The sequence below is a fragment of the Ammospiza nelsoni genome, chromosome 11 (assembly GCF_027579445.1).
Source record: "Ammospiza nelsoni isolate bAmmNel1 chromosome 11, bAmmNel1.pri, whole genome shotgun sequence".
NCBI lineage: Eukaryota > Metazoa > Chordata > Aves > Passeriformes > Passerellidae > Ammospiza > Ammospiza nelsoni.
Window position 1 is genome coordinate 14040613 of NC_080643.1, and position 23926 is coordinate 14064538.

The 23926-nt window shown below is 45.1% G+C and overlaps 2 protein-coding genes across 4 annotated transcripts in view; both read right to left on the reverse strand.

Moving 5' to 3' along the window:
- Nucleotides 1-17965, reverse strand: part of USP4 (ubiquitin specific peptidase 4) — a 33978-nt gene extending 16013 nt beyond the window's left edge. For 2 of the 3 annotated variants that reach the window (XR_009419221.1, XM_059479842.1), the window contains exons 1-13: nt 17788-17965; nt 17513-17670; nt 17136-17266; nt 13553-13679; nt 11810-11955; nt 11569-11630; nt 6201-6344; nt 5448-5565; nt 4110-4283; nt 3338-3496; nt 2292-2516; nt 717-800; nt 254-348 (exon numbers count right to left, since the gene is read on the reverse strand). Coding sequence is in view for 2 of the 3 variants with exons in the window: in XM_059479842.1 (XP_059335825.1) it covers nt 254-348; nt 717-800; nt 2292-2516; nt 3338-3496; nt 4110-4283; nt 5448-5565; nt 6201-6344; nt 11569-11630; nt 11810-11955; nt 13553-13679; nt 17136-17266; nt 17513-17670; nt 17788-17894 (1730 nt within the window). In the remaining variant the exon portion in view is untranslated. The remainder of the gene's footprint in view (nt 1-253; nt 349-716; nt 801-2291; nt 2517-3337; nt 3497-4109; nt 4284-5447; nt 5566-6200; nt 6345-11568; nt 11631-11809; nt 11956-13552; nt 13680-17135; nt 17267-17512; nt 17671-17787) is intronic. The other variant, XM_059479843.1, reaches the window with a different exon arrangement.
- A 4256-nt stretch (nt 17966-22221) lies between these two features.
- On the reverse strand, nt 22222-23198 carry GPX1 (glutathione peroxidase 1). Its single transcript, XM_059480361.1, has 2 exons — nt 22940-23198; nt 22222-22815 (listed from the first exon to the last, which is right to left on the reverse strand). The coding sequence occupies exons 1-2, from the start codon at nt 23180-23182 to the stop codon at nt 22465-22467; spliced, it is 594 nt and encodes a 197-aa protein (XP_059336344.1). The 5' UTR covers nt 23183-23198; the 3' UTR covers nt 22222-22464.
- Between the last annotated feature and the right edge of the window lie 728 nt (nt 23199-23926).

Here is a 23926-nt window from a genome sequence, read left to right on the forward strand (position 1 = left end):
TTCTAAACTGCATAACACAGACCAGACTGAAAGTTTACTGTGATCCAAGGGCCATGTCCTCCTGTGTTAGAAGAATACCAGCTGAACACTGCAGATGTTGACCTGCTGGTAGGAGCAGTGCTGCTGAGCCATGCAAAAGGTCTACAAGAAGGGCTAGGTCTTGTGAGGGGACAGGAACTGGGTTTTAGACCCTAAAATCAAAGGAAATGTTTTGCAGTATTCTTCACATGTGGCATTTTCCCAGTTTACTCACACAAAGATGTCGTCTTTTGGCATGATATGATTTAAACCTTCATCCATTTGGAAGATTTTGTGGAATCTGTGATTATACACGTCTGTCACCACCATCTAGGACAGCAAGTGAGATTTGCAAAGTGATTATAGTAAAAACTTACATAAATTTTGGCAAACTACCTTTAAATTCAAGCCACAGTTTATTCCAATTCTCTATCACAACTGTCAGCATACCAACATCAGCTGCACTTTGCTTTTCTGTCCCTTCTCTTAAACCTCTCTACTGCAATGGAATTATCAGAATAAATATAGACTATTTCATGCATCTTTTTAATCTTCAAGCAAAGAACAGCATTTTAATTTGTTACAGTTTTGTCACTAACCCATTTAGTTCAGCTTATCACCCATATAAAAGCTAGGCTACCAAAATGCTTCAAGAAGAATAAACATTTATCAACATTACTGTCTCCATTTATCCTTACATTTTCTGCAGGAACACCAGAGAGTTTGGAAAGTGCTTCACACAGATCTGAGATGGCCCCCATCATTGGCACCACAACCCGGTACTAGAAACAAAAATAATGTTATATTAACACCAGGCAAAAGAAACCCATACAAGGCAGAGAGCAAGAAAATGGAAATAAATTCTTAAAACTCCTGAATCTTTAATTTACAGGAGTTCTGCTGCAATTAAGGTCACAGCCACACACCTGAAGGTCTTCTGGATCTCAGCTTTGCCTTACACAAAGCAGGGATTTGGAGGGAATGAAAGCCATGAACAGCCTTCTGCTGTGATCAGGCTCAGCAGTAGTAAAACCCAAGAAAAAACAATCACCAGACACAGCAGCTTGCTTAGAACATAAAATTGCTGTTTTTTTCTGTGATAAAAAACATCTTAGAGCCATTCTCTTCAACGCTGAAGGTCAAGACAAAAATCTTGACAGACATGGAAATGCTGCCAATCAGCTCCTCCAGAACTGCATCAAGGACATTCACTCCCTCTGCTTCTGTGACATGTGGCAAGCACAAGGCTACTTTAGGGATGTGTGTATCCATTTGAAAATACAGTGGGGGCAAATTTAAAACAAGTCTATTGACGAGGCTGATAAGCAAACATCATTTTTCTTTTTTTATTTCCCCAAGAGGAGTTATTTTTCAATTCCGTTTGAAATTCAGCGGCCTTACATATTTACAATCACAGAACCATAGAATACGCTGAATTGGAAGGGACCCACAAGGACCATCAAAGCCCAACTCCTGACCCTGCACAGGACACCCCAATAATCCCACCCTGTGCCTGAGAGCATTGTCCAAACATTCCTTGCATTCTGACAGTGACTGTGATCACTCCCCTGGGGAGTGTTCCAGGGCTCAACCACCCTCTGGGTGAAAAACCTTTTCCTGGCATCCAACCTAAACTCTCCCTGACTCAGCTTCAGGCCCTTCCCCTGGGTCCTGTCACTGGTCTCAAAAGTGAACAGGGAGCCTGCCTTTTCACTTCCCTCTGTGAGGATGCTGAAGACCACAAGGTTTCTCCCCTCAGTCTCCTCCCTCTTCCCAGGCTGAACAAACCTGTGATGTCATAAGGCTTCCCCTCCAGCCCCTTCACCATCCTCATGGCTCTCTTTGGACAGTCTCTAATGATTTGTGTCTTTTTTGTATTGTGATGATCTAAACTACCCCCAGCATTTGAGGTGAGGCTGCCCCAGTGCAGAGCAGAGGATAGAACCCCCCTTTGACAGGCTGTGCACCCCAGGGCACAATTTAAGTTACATCTTTACATTTTGTAAGCACACTGCTGCTTTCAGGGAGCAGCACATCACACAGGTCATCTCACCACAGAAAACCACTTCCAGCTGACCATGACCCTTAGTTTCATGAGCCAAGATTTTATAAAGTCTCTTGATTTCACATCCCAGATTTTTTATCACAAAACCCATACTACCTCACTCAAAGGTGGACATCAATATCCTTCAGATTACTTTCAGAGTCTCAATTTTAAAATCTCATAGAACTCAGATGACTTCAAAGAAATGTGTGTCTTCAGCATGCCTCACCTGGACAGGTCTGCGCTGTGGGTCTGCATACACCAGGGTCACTTCCATGAGCCGGTCCCTCCTCAAGGGCAGGGGCAGAGTTAAGTAACAGAAGGGATCAAAGGTCACAGAAACTTTAGAGCATTTGGGACAAACAAGGGTAGACTTGAAAAGACCATGAAAAATATCCACAATGATGGAATCATTCCTCAGCCTATGATTCTCCCATGCCTCTTTTGCCACCTCCTATAAAAACAATTAAAAAAAATATATTAGAAGTTATTTCTTGCAAAGATTTCTACAGTGGATTGAGCACCAGGATCAAAGAAAACTTGGGAATTGATACTGATAGGTCAATTTCAGAGGGAAGGAGCACTACCAATATGTGTACATCAAGCACCACACACTGGGATTTCTTCTCAGTGAAATTAATGCCTAGCAACAAGTAAAATTTAATCTATCTGTTCTGGCTGAGTTTGATCAGGTATTCCTTGGTGCACACAATGCCAGAAGCATGAGCAGAGCTGAGGGGACAGTGACAGGGTCACATGCTGCTCTTCAGGACAAGCAGGTTTGCTCCACTCTCCAGAAGGAATGGAGCACTGCCTGTTGCTTTGGAAAGGCAACTGCAGTTACAGCTTTCAAGAAAAAAAACAGAGCTTTTTTTGTCTTGGAAAATGATGGCCATGCTTCACAAAGACAGGCTAAAAGGAGACAAATTACAATTCCCTGAAGACCTTCACAAGACAACTTATAAACTCCTTACCAAAGAGCATCTGGCATTTTTCTATTCAGGGCAATCAGAGGCTGCTCTCAGCATGAGACTTTTAGTCTCAGGAAGAAAACTGAAAACAAGAAACTTATTGAGCCTCTACCAGGTAAACCTCATAAGATAATTCCTTTTCTCTATTTAGGTAGAGAGCAACAAGGCATGACAAGTCTGTCCTGTGCCAAGGACACTGCTCTGTGGGAAGGATGTTTGTGTGGCTTGTGAGCAGAAGGAAGGCCAGGAGTGTCCCAGAACCCAAATAAATGCCCTGGGAATCCTTAAGCAAAGGGCACTGTACCGAATCAGGTCTGCCATTGGCATCCTTCAGCTCCAAGTAGGGCTTCTTCTTCACTCTGTTCAAATCCTCATGCAAGCCATCCAGCAGAAAAGCCAAGAGCTCCTGGGAGTCCTGCTGCTGGTATCCTGAGAACTGAGGAGCAAATCGCCCAACCTGTGTCTGAAACACCAAGGCAACAGTGAGGGGACACAGAACACTCAGGCTGTGCTTTTGGCAGAGCTCAGCTCAGCACCACCTTCTGCTGGCAGCAGGCCATGGTGAACTGGATGCTAATGCAGGGAAAGGTGCCAGAACCATTTCCCCAGCTACTTTCAGTATTTCAGCAGAAAGCAGCTCTTTACACTGAAGCAATGAGAACATTACACCAATAAACAAAGTTATAGACAAGGGGATGTGTTTTGATGTTCACTTCATAATTTAAATGTTCAGATTTGTAACTTGCACACCTTTTCTCACTGACCAAAGTTCACAGCTGGCAATTCATACGACCTTGCTAAAGTCTTGCAGCAAAGACCATTCTGATTCATGTGTAAACAGCCCTCAGGCTGGGAGGTCATTTACTAAGTAACATTAAAGAGCAGTAGCAAACCCTGAGGAAGGACACTGCTCACTGACAAGTTCCTCCCAGTACTCCAAAAAGCATTCACAAACCATGAAACACTGGAGCAATTCTGTCCTTACTGCCTTCATAACATCCAAATACACAGCAGGCATGTTAGCTTTCACTGTTTCTGCTGTCCAGAGCTGTGCTACAGGAACAGGACACACTTACTTTGAACATCCGTGGGGCCACGTGAGACTGCCTCCCAGACCACATCTGTTTAATGAGATCTGCATAGGCTTCTGCAATTTCTCCCCTCATCCCCAGGGGGTTGTTCTGATTTATTTCAGCTTCATATTTATCTTCCAGGAAGTAGTCAGTCAGAGGAGGAGTATTGCTCAGGCACTGAGAAAAGATTAAGAAAATTAATTTACTGCACAGGACAAGAGATTTGTGTGACAATGAAACAACAAAACCAACTTTCACATCAGAACATGTACCAAGTTAACAAAACTGGTGAGACTGAGAGTTTGTTTAGTAAAACAAAGAAAAAATTAAGGCAGAAATTTGCATTTGAAAGACTGATATCTAGAAAATTAAAGCATAATGGTAAATACAAGAAAGAAAGTAATTGGTTCTTAACATGACTAGTTTGCATGACAAACTAAGATTGAAGTACATTTGATTTAAGTCACTTGGATAATAAAAAATTTTAAAGTTGTCTCTTAGCTAAGTCCAAGAAAATAGAGTAGCTGAAGGATACCATGACACAACTGAAAATAAAATCATGTTGAACAAAAAGCAGGGCAGCCCAAGTTTATTGTGGTGTCCTGAATACCATGTGCATAATGCATTAGTTATTTTAAGACCTGTTCCAGATTTCAAAGCCATCACAGAGTGACTGAAGTAATTTCACAGCATTGGTATCACACTAGAAGTCTGCCCATTCCTTAAATCAAAATTCATACAATTTGTCTCATATTTTGTTTTAACTTCTTAGCAAAAAACTACCCCAGCAAGTTTTTGCATTCTTTAAAATGAACAAAATAATCCTAAGAAATTAAGTTCAAAAGAAAAGAAATAATTATTAGCTTTGCATCACTGTTTCAACCTTAACAACTTGTACAATGAACCTGAACCCTTCCTGTGGCTTTTCATGCTCTTCATTTTTCAAGAATCTTTACACAGGTCCAGAACTGCACATAGTGAGCTGCTCATGTCATTTGTGCAGCCCACACAAGCCAAAACATCCTCCATGTCAGACATTTTTGGCAGGGCACAGCACTGGGACCTTGTGTTACAGTCAGGCACCTGCTCAATACAACTTCCCCTGGCCATTTCAAATGCCACATATTTCAGATTCAGTTCCCAACACTGTAATCTGTTTTACAGTACTAATGAGCTAAATATAAGCCAAACTAAACATGATTTTTTGGTCTGTTTACTTTTGAGGTGTAGTCTCCCCATGGAATCACATTAAATATTCTTTTCTTTTGACAGATTTTAATCCACAATATTATGAGACTGATCTTTTATTTAATTCTAATGAGGGCTCTTTCTAATTCTTACCTGTAATGCAGAATTCATGAAGCAGGTGTTTCCAAGGTTACTGAGTCCACAGAGTCCAGGCTGTGAGAGGGAAGCACTGTCCCTGCAGTTGTAAGAGTTACAGCCAAACCCAGAACCTCTGCAAGAAAAGACAATACAGTGAACTCCACAATGAGTTTGTTGAGTCTCACTACTATTTAGAAGTCACATCAAATACAAGTCAGAAAACTGTTTACTGAATTTTTAAATCAGGCTACCTGTTTGCGCTACCTCATAGGGGCTAATGCTGCATATCAGGAAAAAAATGTACATGCTAACTTTGGAAACATTAATCCTTACAAAGTCTATTATTTATTTATGGCCCTTAACACATTCATTTCCTCTGTCTGTAAGTAAACAGCACACTACCCTAACACAGCAAGAGTCTAGATAATGCACTTTAAGGAATAATAAGAGAATTATGATCTGTACCTGGAAGGCTTCTACCACAATGGCAGACAGACAAAAGAACATAACCCCTTCCCTCATGCTCTGAGTCACCACAAAAAACAGGCAATGCTCTGGCAGTTAGTAAGCTCTGGAACATGCACTACTTTTGCAAGTCAGCAAGGAACAGCAGAAGGCAGTGGTTTCAAAAAGCCAAGTTTGATAAACAGGTACACAAGAGTAGTAGGAGTCCTCTAGGGCACCATCACACTCCTTTTCTATACAGGCAAGGATGCATGATCACTCACATGAAGGGTGACAAAACAAAAAGAACATTCCTGCTCTTACCCCCTGCCCAGGTGGGAGCTGTTGAGTCCATAGGAGTTACTGCTATCACCGTTAGTAATGACAGAAGTGGCAGACACTGAGGAATAAGAACTTGCTGATGATTTTGAAGAGGTAGTAAAGTTTCTGCTAGTTGCAGTGCTTGATCTGGGAGAAAGGAAAAAGAAGCAGAAACAGTGCTACTGCTTTCTTTATCCCCAGCCCCACCTCCCACAAAACTCCAAGGACTTGCTGAGCTATAGTTAGTTACCCCACACAGAATTTACTGCTTTAATCTGTTTGATCACATTTCCAAACAATTGTCTGGAACAGAAATATCAGGAAAAATGTACCAGAAGTAGGAGCAACAATTATTGTTTAAAGGCAAATCTGAGTCCCAGACAGAAATAAGTAGCAATTCAGTGTGAGAGGGAAGCAAGCTTTAATTTTATGAGTAAACCACCTTGAAATAAGCAAGCAAAATCTCCCAAATCAGAAGACCACAGAACACTCTACCTGCATTAGAAAGTGACCAGGTCAGTCCTCCCCTACCTGAAACTCAGACCATCTATTCAAACACAACATTCATCAGGAAGAAGATAACCAACAAGGCACTAAAATTTAACAGTGTCCTGTCATCGACAGTTCCATAAAAAAAAGGCAAAACCACAAGACAGTACTAATTTTGACACTAATTAGTTTCTCTATAGTAAGAGTTGACTGGTCTAATCTCTCCATCTCTGCCCAAATAAATAAACACACGAAACCAAAAGTAAAAAGGTGCACGACACCAACAGCCACAGAACAGTTGCTACTAGCCCCAAAACAGAGCAGGGAGCCAGTAGAGGATAGGGCTCTCAAACTTCAGCTTGTGAATTTATTCTTTTTTATTGTGGCCCTTGTTTTCAAATGACACAAACTAAAAATGCATATTCATAGCTCAGATAGCACTAAAAAAATTGTTCTGGAAAACCTCAGTGGGAAAAAAACTATAGAACAATGAACAAGCCATAAAGGCCATGACAAGGCAGAACAGCTGGACAGCCTCAACAGTTTGGAAATATAATAGCAGTAAAATAAATACAGAAGTAAACAAGTTACAGGAGGAGCTTCCAGATGAAACTGGAACACCCCAAACACAGTCAAAGCCTGAAGCATGCTAAAAAAACTCACCAGTCAGCACAACAAAAAAGTATACAGGAAAGTATCCTGGAAAGAATGAGATCTAGCAGAATAACTGAGAGAACCATGTCTGGGACAATACACAACATTCTGTTGTTCCATGCTGGAGGTGGAACTTCAAGATTACCTGGACACCAAAGTAAAATCAATGAGAAAGCAGAAGGTCTAGACTACACAACAATTATCACACTCATGTTCATATGTGTGGGTTTCAAGGGTCAAGAATAAAACAGTTTAGGTAACAACAGCATGTAAATCCATTAAGAACACATTTTAAAAGTCTGAAGTAGTGAATTACCTAGAAGCAAAGGGGAGCAATCTAGAAAATGCTAGACTTGAGAACTAAGCATCTCTGCTTCACACATTTGATCTCCCAGAGAGTGAAACTCAGAAAATCATAAGAAGAAAATCTACTGGTGAAAAAGGAAAATGAGGACAACCTGCTAAGGGATTGCAAGGTTTCCAAGAGAAGCATAGAGACAGTGTTTCATCAAGTCACATGTCAACTAAACAGTTCCAAGTACCTCAACAGCATCCTACACAAACAAACAAAAAGCTAAGAATTACAAAGGAAGACAAAAAAAACAGATCAGAAAGCAAAGGTAAGACACAAGTCAAGAGTCTTTTCACAAGGTGCTACCTACAAAGTCATCCAGGATCTTGAGTGAGTTCCAGCTAGAAAATTGGGAAGGTTCATGAAAGTAGCAAAACAACAAGAGAGGTTAAGAGCTTTCCATGTGAGAATAAAAGAACAGAAACCAAATGTATTTGAGAAGATAAAGAATTCTACATACTCCTACATTTTAGAAATTACTCATCTGTGTGTAACTACTGAAGAAAGGATTTCCTGAGGACAGCTGCTGCCCCTCATTTCACAAGATGCTCACAAAGACAGCCATTGATTGCAGGTGAAGGGCACAGAGAGAAGCAAAGAAAAACATTTTTCTCTGAAAGCTTCCCACTTGAAGCCTGGAAAGCCATTGTTAATGAGCCCAGAGTACTGCAAGCTCTCAAGGACTGCCTCACTCACACACAGTGACAACAGACAACCTGGATGCCAAATGTTTATCCCCAGTGCCACAAAAGGGGTTTCTGTGGAACATGCAGACTTTGTCTGGTCAAAGGCATCTGCCCCCTCTATTGCCACCTCTCTCACAGGATGTGACTTCTGCTCCCTCAGAAATGGAGGCCCCAAGACCTTGCTCTGAAGTAAGAGAACAAAGTTATTTCATCTTTGAAATTTATGATCTGGGTTACCACTGAAACCCAACTTCATCTTCACAACACTGAAGCACACTGTGTCCCCATCTGCAGGTAAAGACAGCTGCTTTGTCTTGCTACAAAATCTGTGGGTTTTGTGTGTCAAAAACCCACACAAATGGCAAGAGAGGAGAAATCTGGAAACTTACAGGACAAAGAGGATAAAATCAAATTACTCTGAGTCCATATGGTAAAAAAACTCCTAAACTAAACAACTTGAAAAATATTGTAAAAGGCTTTCAGGTGGCTGAAAGGCACAGATAGAAAAAGTATTTCAATTCAGCTGAGGCCACCTTTAGAGCAGTAGAGTCAGTCCTCCTTTACACAACCAATAATAAAATAGTAATTTTGTGACAAAAAGTTTTTGTCAGAGCCAGATTAGCTGGGATTTTGTTCAGTTGACAAAGCAGAGGCAGTAATGGATGCTCATTTAGAAAAGTTCTTACAGGCAAAAGCCTCCAGAACTTATGTTACATCCTCAGGGCTCCCCTGCAAGCCTGGCATCTGCTGCAAACTCAAGCACTTCAAAGTCAGGGAATAAAGATCTGCACACAAAATATTTAGCCCAGTGCTGAAGGGGTCCTCTGAAATCACACAGTGCCATGAGTAAACAGAGGAGCTGGAAGAGGAAACAGCAGGAAAATTCTAGCTCCAACCAAAGAACCAAAGGTATTTTACTGCTGCATATTGAAAAGGGAGAAATACCAGGCAGACACTAAATACAACTTCACTTCAGTTTTCAAGTACAATCCCAGGTGGAAAAGGTGTTATTTTCAAGAACTAACACAACTTCTTGTTTGCCTTCACTAAGAAAATTATATCCAGGATGAAAAAAAAAAAAAAAAGGCAGGGGAAAAAAAAAAGTGTGCTAGGGCTGAAATGGAATTCTGCTAGTTCAGGACTTTATTTTGGGAGTCCTGTAAGTAACAATTTAAGAGTACTAAATTCCACAGAGTCATTGACATAATCTCCCTTCAGAAACAAAGTATGCCTCTAATTTTGAAATTCCTAGAATAAGTAAAATCCATTCCCTCTTCTGAAACTTTGTCTAGAAGTAAAAGCAGTTTCAAACTACAGTAAGAAGAAACTATTTTGTTCTTTAGAAAGCAGCAAACTAACAGCAGTGGCCAAGCACAGGCTGAATATACCACCCAGGGACTGCTGTGGAGTTTAAGAGCATTTTTCCTGTAAAATGTCAGCCAGATTGATGGCTGGGGAAACAATTTCCACAGCTGCCAAACCTGTGGAAAAGCTATTTCCTCTGCTAGGGGGCCAGTGCCTCTGACAAGCTGCAAATGGTGGGGAAAAATCCTGATGGCACAGAACCACCCAGGCCATGGTCACTTTGCAGCCACCCTCTGAGTGGGGAGGATATGAACTCCCAGCTTGCCAGAACCTCTCTTGGCACTTGGGCAGTGATGCAGGTGCTCTCCAATTCTCTATCAACAGCAGGGAGCTCTGCATTCTGTTTGGTTGATGTCATCAAAACTAAATTCATAAAAAATTCCCTCATAACCTTTCAGTAATAAACTCGTGCAGCCCAGAAAAAAAAAAAAGCTCCAAATATTAATTTCCCCATGTATTTTCTGGAGCTGAGAAATAGAACACTGAGGCAAAATCTTGCCTGAGATAGGACAAAGCATAAGACAAAGTACAAAAGAACATATAATCCTTGTATTACTTAATACACTTCTTTCAGCCACCATTATCAGTATCAAGTCAATTTAACAAGTTTCATGCTATAATCAGTAAATATTTTTATGTCATTAGAAAATAGTAATCTACATACCAATACCCACTTTCATTTATCTATCACTAGAGGTTAAATCAAAGCCTTTACATATCAAACTAGCTGCTGACAAAGGACTACTCTGAGGCCTGAGAATGCTACACAGCTCCTTTTTAGCTTTGTTTCCTGTAGAAACAAAAGGTTGTGATTGGTCTTGCACAGCTGCATCTCCCATACTGACTTCAACCAGGTACATGATGTGAATGCTTAGTTGCTTTTCACATGGCAATCCTATAGAAAGTTCATTGTAATCTCATTCAGGGCATTCTCCTGATTAATTTCCACAGTATGATCTCTCAAAGTACTGTTTCAGAAGAGGTTTCACTGACCTATCTAATCAACTCTTCAAGTTTAACACTAGTGTATCCTGATTTCAAATGAGATCACTTGGCATCAGGCTCTGTAAGTGAACTGATTGTACAGAAAAGCATTTTCTTTATCAATATCAAGTCAGATGGCCCCTGGAATGGCACCAAGCAGGCATCAGACAGGGGAAGTCATCAAATTCTACTTTCTGTGGCAGGACTTGATATGAGCAGTTCCTTATCATTGCAACTTCCATTCTACACCATTCACTCTATACACATCATATTTCACCAAGCCCCGCAATACCCATCTCTTCTCTAAATCAGAGAGCACTGAGGGAATCTGGGTCACTTTTACAGGCTTCTGTAATTGTCTTTTGTGGGAGGGGTGTTAGTCACCTATTTTCTATACCCTTTTTAAGGGGGAACTACCAGAACTCTGAGCATTCACTACTGGCAGGTTTGGGAACACACTCCAAGATCCTTTCTGTTCTACAACAGCAAAGGACAGATTATTTATTTCACTGTGCAGTGTGCAGAGATAGCTTTTTAAGCACACCAGCTCAACACAAATAGTACTTTTGCCTCCTAAGCACTATAGAAACCCTAAGCTATTTAATCCTTATACAACCTGTTTGAAACAGGCTTTAAAACACACTCTTGCTAAGAAAAGAAACCAGCAGTAGAACCACTGAAGAATATTTGTATTTGAGATTTTCTCTCCTTCAAAATAACCAAAACAAAGGAAGCCACAACAGCCAGTGATAACCAGGCTTTCAGAGAGAACATGTGGTCACTAAAGCCTAGCAAACAAGCTGCACAAAATAACAGAAACCTTTAGAACATGCTTGCTTACTTTGCCAGGCAATGCTGTCCAGGCCACGTGCCATCTTCATTTTTCACTTCTATTAAAACAACCTGAAAGAGAGTGCAGGTAATAAAGGTAACTGCAAGTCTGTTACACATTTTGCAAAAGCATTAGCAAATCCCATTGTCAATGTTTGCTTAAAGTACATAAAAGCAAGTGAAAAAATATACACATCAGCAAAAGCACATTAAAAAAAAAAAAAAGAGAGAGAAAAAGTTATGCCCCTTACCTGACCCTGATAGAGCCCTGCATCTTGCACTGTGCTATCCAGCTTGCTGAGCTGCTCATAAGTGTTACTCATGTATCTGTTCCATAGCCTGGTTTCCTTCTCAGCTGGGATATTGAATAGTTTTCTCATTTCTTTCTCGATGGTAGCTGTTCAGGAGAAAGTAAAAACACCAAAATTCCTAAAACATGAGTGCTTTAGGAGAAACACTAAGACATTCATTTAGCAAGGACATACATCACTTGTCCTTCAAGATCCTTCAAGCAGAAAACATATTATGGAAGTTATAATTGCTCATATAGTTTGCCAAATATTAAGTCTGAAAAAATTAAAAACTTTTGTTTTCAGTCATGTATTTGCTTGTCAAGCCCTCAAACCAATAACATGCAGAACACTCTGAGAGCTTTCTGCCCAAAGGCCAACTTCTCTTCATCTGAAAACACAGGGTCAAGTTTTCAGTTACTACTGTCAAGGTGCCCATAAAGATGCTGTGCTGGTTTGGCATGGCCTGCACTTTGGTAGGGGGAGAGGCCACAGAGGTGGCTCCTGTGAGGAGCTGCTGGGAGCTTCCAGCATGTCCAGCAGAACCAATCCCTGATGGCTCTAAACAAGGACATGCTGCTGGCCAAGCATGGGCCAGTTAGAGAGGGTGGTAACATCTGTGATTACATATTTAAGAAGAAAACCAAAATAAACTGCACAAAGTTATTTCCTAGTCAGAGAAGTGGAGGAGGTGAGAACATGTGAGGGAAACAACATGGAGACACCAAGGTCAGCGGAGAAGGAGGGGGAGGAGGTGCTGCAGGTGCTTGAGCTGAGACTCCTCTGCAGGCTGTGGTGAGACCAGGGTGAAGCAGCTGAGCCCCTGCAGCCCATGGGGATCCAGGGGGGATGCAGAGATCCACCCACCATGCCTGCAGGAGGCTGTGATCCAGCAGAAGCCCCAGTGGAGAGAGAGGGCCCAGCTTCCAGGCTGGATCAGCCTGTCCTTGGAGGACTGCACTCCATGTGAAGAGAGACCCCCATCACAGCAGTTTTGGGAGGGCTGTGTGCCCATGGGAGGGGCTGACACTGCAGCAATTTGGGAGGGCTGTGTGCCCCTGGGAGAGGCTAACATTGCAGCAGTGTTAGGAGGACTGCTGCTCATGAGATTGGACCCACACCAGAGTAGTACATGGAGAGCTGTCACCTGTGGGAGGGATCCCACAGCCCCACAGGGGAAGGGTTCCTCTCCTGGAGCAGCAGAGGAAAACCTCAGATGATAAACTCACCAAACCCCCATGGCCTGTTGGTGGGAAGGAGGGAGGGGCTGGGGGAAGAAAAGGTGTTTTTAAAGGCTTATTTTTACTTCTCATTATCCTCCTGTGATTCTGTTAGTATTAAACTGACTGTATACCTCTAAATTGTGCCTGTTTTGCCCTTGCAGTGTTTTCTCTCAGTCCTTATTCTCAAGTCATTAACCCTTTGTTAATTTTCTTCTCTCCTCTGCCCAGCTGTGGCTGGGGAGGGTGAGTGAGCAGTTTTTGAGGGTGCCTGGCATTTTGGCCAGTGTCAGACCACAACAGATGCTTTCTTCAGTTTAATACTGTAGATACAGGACAGCTGACATTCAGCATTTTAACAGGTGAAAAATATAGCAATGAGAGAGAAAAGTCAGATTTGCTCCAGTCTGGAGGTTCTGGAGGGCAGAGATTATCTCCTGAGACAGCCTCAGAGCACAGCTTCATCTGTCAGAGAATGACTTACCAACAGTATCTGCCTTGCTGAAGTGGCAGCTGATGACATTGTCGGGATCGCTGCTCTCGCACAGCTTCAGCTCCAGGAGATAAACCTCGACCTTGTAGTGCTTCACAAAGAGCCCATACTCCACCACCTGCACAGGGAGCAAGGCAACACAGAGCTGCAACACAGAGCTGCAGCACTGAGCCCTCCTCTGAGGCACACAGCTGTAAATGCTGTGAGCCTTGTGGAGAACTGAGAGTCAAGCCATAAACTGAACACTGATTGCTCCCACTTTCAGTCACCAGCTTGTTTAGGGGGTTTTGTTTGGTTTTTTAAATGGGAAATCCCAGCGCTTTCCTTCCACAGTGCAAAGTTCCAGAGGTCCATATCACAGCTGAACTGGCAGTGTCAGCTAACCACTCATGAAAAATCCTTCATAACACAAAGCATTCTAGAAGAAAATTACCTTTTGCCTCTAGTATTTGTTAAAGTTTTATAAAAGAATTAAAACAGGCTGCAACACTGGAGCAAAATCTCTTCTACCAGAAGAGAGCAAACCAAAGCATTAATTATTTTTCTGCACAGTACACAGAACCTGCCTCAAAACTCTCTCCTAGCAAGAACAGAAAAGTACCTCTGAAGTTGTTTGGATGCCACTGCTTTATTTCAGAGTACCTTTCAAATCAACTTTGTATTTGAGAGAATATTCCAATAGGTACATTTACTCATGCCACTAGCTTTCAGCATATTTTTAAAATAAATTCCATAAAACTGGACACCATTCTTCACCTACAGATCACAGAACACATTATGCCAGAAAGAAAAGCACATTTCACAGGCCAGTTATGAGACAACTGCAATGTAATAGGAAGAGTAAGAAAAGAAAGAAAACCCCACACCTCAATTCTCTCCAGAGTTCTTGGCAGCTACAAAGCCTCTGAAAATGGGAACACATTTCATTGAAAAAGCTGGTATAATTTTTAAAAGTAACAGTGAGAGGCATTTGGACAATGCCCTTAATTTGCTTTAACTTTCAGTCAGACCTGAATTGGTCAGGCAGTTGGACCAGATGATTAAGTCCCCTCCAACTGAAATATTCCGTTCTATTCCTGTGACACCAAACTTGGTATGATCTACACCTAACATATTACAGAAAAAACTACCCAGCTTTGGAAAGAAATAAAGCATTAAGACCTAGACTTATAGTGACAATTCTACTAAATTATGCTTCCATTTCTGAGGATTGCTGCTTTTAGAAGGTTTTATTAGATATGCAAGGTGCTTTAAAGGTAAATAATTAACAAACACATTTGACAAGATCTTCAGTACTTTGCTGTTACAACAGAAAGTAAAACTCCCTGTTTAAACAGCTTCTTGACAAGCAGAGCAGACTTGTTTTCAGGAAAGAAAAGAAACCAAGTCAAAAGTTTCCATTTATTTTTCAGAATAAATGTCACTAAATGTGACTTCCTGTTCTCCAGCATTCTGTAGTCAGAAACAAATAAGAGCCATATTCAGAAAAGAAAAGAACTCTTTCCAAGAAGTTCCTGATCAGATCACTGTGTCCATCAGGATGGAGGAATAGAGTCTCTAATCACCTGCAGATGTCTTTTAAACTGCATCTGAGCAGCTTCCTTGTTCTCTGCCAAAGGACAGCTCATGTCATGCCACTGCCCAGCAATCTCAGCACAACCCAGCTGCTGAGGAAGCACATTAATAAACCTTCCCACAGGACTCCAGAGATGACTGCACAAAAATATGGTTTGAGACTATCAAAAGAAATTGAACCACAAATAAATCAAATCTAATCCTCCTGTACTTGGCTCTGATCATCAAACACAGAGATGGAAGAAATATCTTTTAAAACCATAAAGATGCCTGAAAATCACTTCCCAGATCCTACTTTTATGGATGTTTTTATATATGAATTACAGTTGATCCATCTTTAGGAAAAGTCTTAAGGCACTCAAGGACCACAAGTTTAAGTGCTTGACTTTTAATGCAGTCTGGGGAATAGTGTAACCAGATCCTGCCCACATCCTGCTCAGGTGCAGCAGGGCAGCCTCTGTGTCTCGCTGACCTACTGGATTTTTGTAAGATGCTCTTACCTCCCACAAACCAACCATTCTGCTATATTTTAGTGTCTCCTTAAATATAAAAACCCCCTTCAGTTATCAGGTTAACAACAGAGACTGACAGTTTCATAGCAATTCAAAACTTGAAAAATTTACTCTTAATAGACCCAGAATAACCTGGCATGTCAGGTCTGTAAACCAGCACTGAGCTCTACCCCCTTGGTTACTGCACCACTGAAAGCAGCATCACATACCACAACAAAAGAAGGCTCATGCAGTTAAGCCCAAGTGTTTCCCCAATAGCTCCCAAATCTCTTGTCAAATTTCAATTTTTTCAGAAAAGGGAGTGTGCCACAAAAAAGGGGCTTTGTGACAGCAATCAGCCAGCTCAGGAAGGAAAGCTCCCTCACTTGGAGAGGCACTGATCACTGACAGCACCAGTTCTCCCTCTCAGCACAGACTCACAATTCCTCAAGATGTTACATGTTTCTCTAAAACCACATCTCCTTTAATGCTGTAATTATTTTCTCCTCTCCTGCTTCTTGCTTCCATGGGAGTTCTGTCTACTCAGCTGAGTGAACCTGAAGTAACCCAGGTGATCCTGGGTTAACTCACCACTCCTGAAGACATCAGAATTTCTTACTACCTGCAATTTCTAGCCCACACTGAATGACAACATTCCAGCACTTCCTGATCTTACTTCCCTTCTGGTGCCACATATTGCTAGGTATTGCACACCTGAAGTAACTCTTACTTACAACACAGCGCTGCTTAAACATAAGTGATGTTAATTCCATATTACATCAACACTTGGTGTAGTGATTAGTTTCTTAATGAGCCCCACACACTGGCATTGCTCAATTTAGTCAGAACAATGGGCAAAAACTAAATAAAAACAAAAAACCTTTTACCTATACACTTTCCAAAAAAAACAACCAACCAAAAAAAAACCCCAAACAAAATGAAAACAAACACTTGTCAATTCCACCTTACAAAACAGGTTATATATTCAGAATGCATACCTGACTGCAATTGTCAACCAAAAATATGACTTACAGAACAAAACCATATATCCATCTCTTTAGAAAGATTTTAGAATCACACAATTTTGGAAGAGAAAATAAGAATCACCTTACATTCCAGAGGAAGCCCCTAATCCATCTGCACTAAAAGACTCATTCTGTCCTGGAAGATAAACTAGTTTGACCAACAACTTACACTGATCCACAAAGTACAAACTATTCCATGCAATATAAAAGCATTGTACTAGTCCAAAGAATCATAACCTGAACAAGGTTCAGGGTTCTTGCCCCAAATAAACCATCAACTCAGAACCCCTAAACATTCAGGCATTTTGGCTGAAATACAGGCAAGTAATTTTTCAGACAAGGCAAAAAGACATCACGTTATTATCTCCAAAGAGCTACTGAGAATCCTGTCTTAGCTGGCATATGGCAAAACAAACCGTTTACGTTTGATGGAGATCAAAAAATGAAACCAGGAGGAGGAGAAGTTGATTCAGCCATACTTACTTTCCTCACAATAGGCTGCTGTCCGTCTATACAGCCGTACCACGCTACTAGCTTGTTCCAGGCTTCGGTGGGCACCAGCACGTAATCCAGCTCATCAATGAGGTGTTCTTTCAAACTTTGAGTTTGCGGATCTAAAAGGAGACAGACAGCAGAGAGCAGGGCATCACAATCAGCGCCTTTTCCTCTCCAGAGGGACACACGTAGTGCCGGGACACGGAGGAACAGCGGCGCTCCGGGGCGGCAGAGCCCGGCCGGTCCCCTCACGGCCAGGGCGGTGCGGCCGCGCGGCCCCTGCAGCGCCCGGCTCCGAAAGCGAAAGCGGCGCGGGGAAGCTCCCGGCCGAGCCCCAGCCCCGGCCCGCTGCCCGCAGCACTCACCGCCGAACAGGCCCGAGTTGTCGATGGGCCCCGGGAACAGGCCCGCGTTGTCGACGGGGCCCGGGAAGAGGTTGGGATCGCCGGCGCCGAACATGTCCCAGCTGTCGAAGCCCACGTACTTCTTCCATTGCTTGAACCACCGGCTCTCCACCAGGTACCTGCAACACACGGCACCGCCCGGCGCGGCCCCTCAGCGGCGGCGCGGCCCGGTCCGCAGGCCCCGCCGCCCGCAGGGGAGGGGGACGGGGAGGGAGGGGAGGCGCGGGTGTGCTCACCAGGACTCGCCGGGCCGGAGGGCCGTGGCCAGGAGCGGCCCCAGCTCGGCCCGCTGCTCCGCCGGGTCCGGCCGGGTCCGTTCCCCGCCGGCCGCGGCCGCCGCCATGTCCGTGCGCGAGACCCGGCGCGGGCGGAGGTCGGAGCGCGCGCGAGCGCGCGGGCGGGCACGCGCTGGGCGAGTGGGAGGGACCCGCCCCGCCCGCGCGCGCTCCGTGACGGGATGGGCGGGGCCGCGCGCGCTATGGCGGCGGCCGCCATCTTGCGGCGGCACCGTGAGGGCGCTTGGGAAGGGTGGGGTGTGTTCCGCGCTGAGCGCCCGTACGGGGGCTGCAGGGGGAGGCCGGGGAGCAGGAGCGCTCTTCCCGCGGGTATAGACCTCGTCCCCGAGGAAGCTTCGTGGTCGAGCGGGCTCCCTGGACAGCCTCTCTGAGTGCCCAGATAAAAACACTTGTGCGAACACTGTGCTCCCTTCCGCCTCCGCAGCAGCACCAGCCCAGCCCTCCCCAAACCTGCCCAGAGTGGCTCCTGCCAGCCCCTTGCTCTGGGCTCCAGACACCCTGTGCTTCACTTTCTCAGCAAGAATCTCCTCCCTGAATTATGGCTCAGTGAAGATCGAACCCAAGCTGAAACCTTTAGTTCTTCATAAAGAGTTTATTTTTCTTTCTCTCTGTCAACACTGGTGGCAGAAACATTTGGTTGGACTGTGGTTTCGGTTTTAGACGCTCCATTTTCTGACGTGGGGCACACTGGTGAGGGCGTTGCACTTCCAGTTGTTAGGGGAATAAACGGGACAACGGGTGTGTGAGATCGACTGGGGCATGTCTCAGGAGAGAACTGCTCCAGGAGATGCAGGCATTGATCCCTCCAGTACCGTGTCGGGTCCTTGAGAAGGAGGGCTCTTGGGAAGAATTCAAAAAAATCTGCCTTAAACGGATGCACCAAAGAAATCCCTTTACCTTATGTGAAAAAAAGGCGAGGGTGCTGTGGGGGTGCTGTGACTGCCTGTGCAAGGAGCCTTCTGGCAGCACCATGGGCAGGTGGGCTCTGGTTGCTGCCAGGCTGGCATTGCTGCAGCAACCAGGGTAACGTGATAAAAGCCTTTTATCTTCCTGACAGCAGGGCAATTTCATTCAGTTAAGGCTGAAAGAACCATTTTCTCCTTCCAGTAAGAGTTGAGTGTTGTTACTTCAGTTTTTCTCAGAGGGTAGGGCCCCTTCAGGCTCTAACACACCCTATTATGGCAAGGCTGGGTGTGTTTTTAAAATGAGTCAGCTATTCTGAGATAGTGCTTGGTGGCTGACCTCACTCTGCTAATGAATTACTGACTCCTCATAGAAAGTGTGGTAAACAATTAAATGGTTTAATTCAGGGCTTTCTGATTCAGTGCAAGAAAATTACATTGTTCCAGTTTCACTGTAGACAGAGATGTCTGTGTTCTCCTCGCTCCTCAAGCACTTTTCTTTCGGCCATGGACTTCTGCCCCCATCTCCAGCTCATCCCGATGGGTGTGAAAGTGGCACTGACAGCAGCAAAGCCCCCTCAAGTACCACAGGACTGAGGCAGGTGTTCCCAGCCTGCCTTATGATGGCAATGATCAAACACAGTGACTGAAAGCTGCCGAGGAGAAAGGGAATTTAAATAGCTGAAAGAACCTTGTACAGGCTGAGTAAGAAAGGTCTCAGGCTGATGGCACTTCTGTTGAGTAGACACTTCTGAACACCACATCTCATCAGCCAGGATTTCAGCAGATAGCCCAGGGTTTGGTGGGCAGAACACTAGGGAATCTGGGTGAGGGAGAAAGGGCCAGGAAGGATAATTTTTCTTCGAACTAGGTAACACTCCTGAAAGCTTCAAATATTTGAACTTGTTTAAGTATTTAAGAAGTTGGTAGCGACTATTAGCAGCTAAAGGGGGGAAGAATCACTGGGAGGGGGGACAAGTAGGGGACAAATACTTTCTGTGAAGGAGAGCATATATGAAACTTTGATGTGCAGAAGAATGGAAAAACAGGAACACTAACAGAGGGATTAAGTGTTTGCAATTAAAGTGTAGTGTAGGAGGGTATATGTGACAGACAGGAGATGTTGAAAGGACAACTTCCTCAAGCCACAGAAGCAGCCAATTGTGCTAAAGTAGTATTTATTTTAAGGTTGCCCTCTGAGTCAGTCTGTTTCTCTCTGGAATTACAGAAATAGAACTGGGCTGATTTACAATACCTGAAGAATTGCCTGGGATTCTTCATGCCTCCCCTCAGTACAGAGCTGCTGCCTGTGGTGTTCACCTCCCCTCATCACAGCACCAGCCAAGGTTTGGGGTGAGATCCTGTGTGGGGACTGTGGTGCACTGTCCCTGTCACTGCCAGGGAGCTCCAGCCAGTGCCCTCTGTGCTGCAGCCCACTGACCCCAGAGCCAGCTGCTGCAGGGAATGCTGAAATGAGACTGGGAATTACAAGGCTGGGCAGCTTTCAGCCACGCTGCTGAGTTCCTGCTGGTGTGCTTACACTGGGATTGTTCATCTTCCTGCTGGCATGGCTCAGTTTTGTCCTGGAATCGTGTCAGTGTGCTGCTTCTGGCACAGCTGGAGCTGTTGCTTTGTTGTTCTGCTAGCACAGCCCCAGCAGTCAGAAGGTAAATAAATCCCTTGGCCACAGGCACAGAATAAGCACAGTGCAAGGTGCAAGAGACCTTTTTTGGCATGATGGAGCTGCAGCAGGTGTTGGGCTCTGCTCCCTGTGGGCCTTGGCCAGAGCCAGAGGCTGGTTAGGGACAGAGGAGGCCCCACTCAAAAGCTCGAGTTTGGTGAGTCAGGAATGAGGAAGTGCCACAGCTCACGTTGAGAAAGATTTTCAGTGCCCTAGGTTTCTGCTGCTCCTGATCCCCTGTACTTTCCACCTATTTCAACATCTTGCATTTATGAAGGAAGTAGAACTAACTGAAAAAACAATCCCCTACACCATGCATCATCTGCTGCAAAGCTACAACAGCTGCTGAAAACATCCTGTTTTTTTCTATGAAGCTGTTCTGGGATTTAAGAAATCCCCCGGTGAGGATTGTGCAATCCGAGTTCAAAGCTCGATGACTCAGGGGTAGCAGCAAGCAGGGTGGTGCTGGTTGCAAGGTTTACCCAGTCTCTCCTCAATCTTGAGGGATCCTTGGATATAGGTACAGTAACAAAGCAACTGTGAGTTTGTAAAGTGAAAAGCTACAAACAAGAAAAAAAACCCTACCAAACCCTCAAATCCTGAGTGTTTTTATTATGAAAACAGTGCATGAATGCTTGAAAGCATTATGCCTTCCCTTGGAGAGCCCAAGTTTTTAGTCAGGGTTAGGATTCCTCAGTCCCACACCAAGTTTATGCACAGTGCTACAAGGCCTTGTGAGGAGTGGCTTGCAATGAAAATGTGCTCACAGAGCAATTGGAGGCGTGAACGTTTTCCTGTAGAAGGAGTTGAGCTACTGGGCAGAAGGATGGCAGGTGAAATTTGGCAGAGGTTCATGATTTCCCATGGGAAACCAATCATAATTTCAGTCATTTAGCAGCAGCCTGTAAAACCAGGATTGCTGAGCAGGGCCAATATGTCAGAATTATTACTGAATCATAGAATCATTAAGATTAGGAAAGACCTCCAAGATCATTGGCTTCAGTTGTACCAACCTCTCATTAAGTACTTCTCAGCTCCGTGGTTGCCAGGAGTCAAAAAACTGTTATGGAAGAAGTGAAAAGGAAATATTTCCTGGCAGATCTGCACTTGGGAGTGTCATATGCAATTCCTGTGCCCAAAGGAAACAAGGACACTGAGGCAGGGCACAGTTCCCATGGGCCAGGTGGTTGATTGGGGTGGTATTGCTCTGGGAACATGAACAAACTGGTTTGTCACATGATTCCCTGCATGGTGCTTCCGTCTCATGGAGGACTGGGCAAGCATGTGAGGATCTGTGCTGGGTCACCACTGACGCAAAGCGGGGTAGAGTCAGTGAGGGGACAGTGGCTCAGGGACAAGGGGAGGGACAGTGGGTGCTGCTCCTGGTCTAGGTCCCCCCAAGCTGCAGAATCACTCATCTCCCTGACCTAGCAGGTATCAGCCTGTTGTGACTGGTTGCTGGTAGCCACACTGGGGATTCAGCCAGTGTAAAATCACCTCCTGGCCAGATGCCAGGGTGTTCCCTCTGCACAGAGGCCTTAAGGAAGGCCCAGTGAGCACTGGGGCAAGGTCTGTTTGTTCCCCACCGCCCTCCTGCTCTGCCAGGCTTGTTACACATGGGGCAGGACATGGTACTGATTCACAGCCTGCAGAGCTCATGCCCTCAGTTTAGTTCAGCCTGACTGCACGGCCGTGCTAGAGTGCTCCAGGTGAGCACCCACATGGGCTGATGAACAGGTAACAGACCCACCACGTTTTACCCAACTCACACAGATTTATCAAGCCACAGCCTTAAAGAAACTACACAATTTTTATTCAGAGAATCACAGTGAACTACTGAAACTCACAGCTGCTTGCCCTGGCATTCCTTCCCAAACATTCCCATGCAACTTTTGAAAACATCAGGCACACTTCAAGGATTTGGAAGATGCACCATCATAAGCAAAATCTGCATGAGACATTGAGATTTCTGCCAAAGCAGCGGCTCCCTGAAAGAAAAACAGCCAACAGCAAGGGCAAAGGGCAGAGAACTTTCTAGTCAACCTTCTGCAGAAGCATCTCAATGTCGTCCTGGATCTTGATGGTTTCGAAATGCCGGCTGTAGCGTTTGAAGGGCATGCCGTCGGGGCGAATGAGGAACTTCTCGAAGTTCCAGGCGATGTCATTGCGGCACACCGGGGACCAGATGATGTACTGCGGGTTGGTCATCAGCGACGAGGGGTCGTCGTGCGGGAAGGGCAGCGCCTCTTTCAGGAAGGTGAACAGAGGGTGCGCGTCCTTCCCGTTCACGTCGCACTTCTCGAACATCATGAAATTGGGCTTGAAGCCGTTGCCAGGACGAACGTGCTCGAGCATGGGAAGGATCTCTTCGTTGGTGCAGTTTTCCTAAGGAAACAAAGGTAAAATCGCGCCGAGAACGGCCCGTGAGAGCCCGGCCCGGCGGACGGCTCCCCTCCGCTCCCCGGCCCCGCTCCCCGGCCCCACTCCCGGCCCCGCCACCCGCCCTTACCTGGTGACCGAACTGGTTGCAGGGGAAGCCGAGGACCTGGAGCCCGCGGGGACCGAAGCGCTGCTGCAGCTCGTTGAGCTGCTGGTAATCGCGCTTGGTCGTGCCTCAGAGCGACGCCACATTGACCACCAGCAGCACCTTGCCCTTCAGCGAGCCCAGCGACAGCGGCTCCGCCGCGCCCAGGGGCTTCGCCGCCAGCTCCTCCAGCCTGGCCACACGCCCGCGCGCTCCTGCCGCCGCCATGGTGCGCAATGCTGAGGGAGCGGCTCCGCTCCCGCCGCTGCCTCGCTCCGCCCGCCCCGTCCCGCCGGGAGCCGCCCCCGGCCCCGCCCCGAGCCGCCCCGAGCGCTGCCCCGCCCGGACATCGCCCCCGCACCTCCCGGGCTTGGCGGGGCCTGCTCTGAGGGGCTCGGGGGCTGTGATCAGTGAAATGCGCAGAGCGGCGTGGCTTTAAACCCACAGCTAACAGGGAAGCGTCACCGATCTTCCGAAACGCTGTGGAAAAGCAGCAAAACACAGAATGGTCCAGCCTTCGTAGTGACAGGCCACCCGCACAGTGTGGCACCAAGGCTGCAGCATTCTCCGAGCACGCCACTGCCACTGAGCGTGGCCTTGGGGAGAGAAACACCTGCAGTTTGTGCTTCAGGAATGGGAAAGATGGAAGTTTGACAAGAAAGTCTCACAAATATGGATGCTTGGCAGAAAGATTTTTGAATGTAGAATCTGAAGAAGGAATGGAATTGAAAGCAAGTTTTGATATAGAAAGAAATAATTGCTGAGCCAGTCTTACTGGGTAACCAAGAAGGCAAAGGGTGTGTTAGTTAGAAGGGGTTTTTATGGCTTAGAGCAAAGGATAAACCCACTTCAAACAAGAAGGTGTTTTTACCAAGCAGAAAGATAGCACAGGCAAACAAGCCTGCTGATGTTGCAAGTAGAAAAAAGGTCTCTGAGTTTTCCACTGCAAGAAAACTGAAAAACAACTTCTAG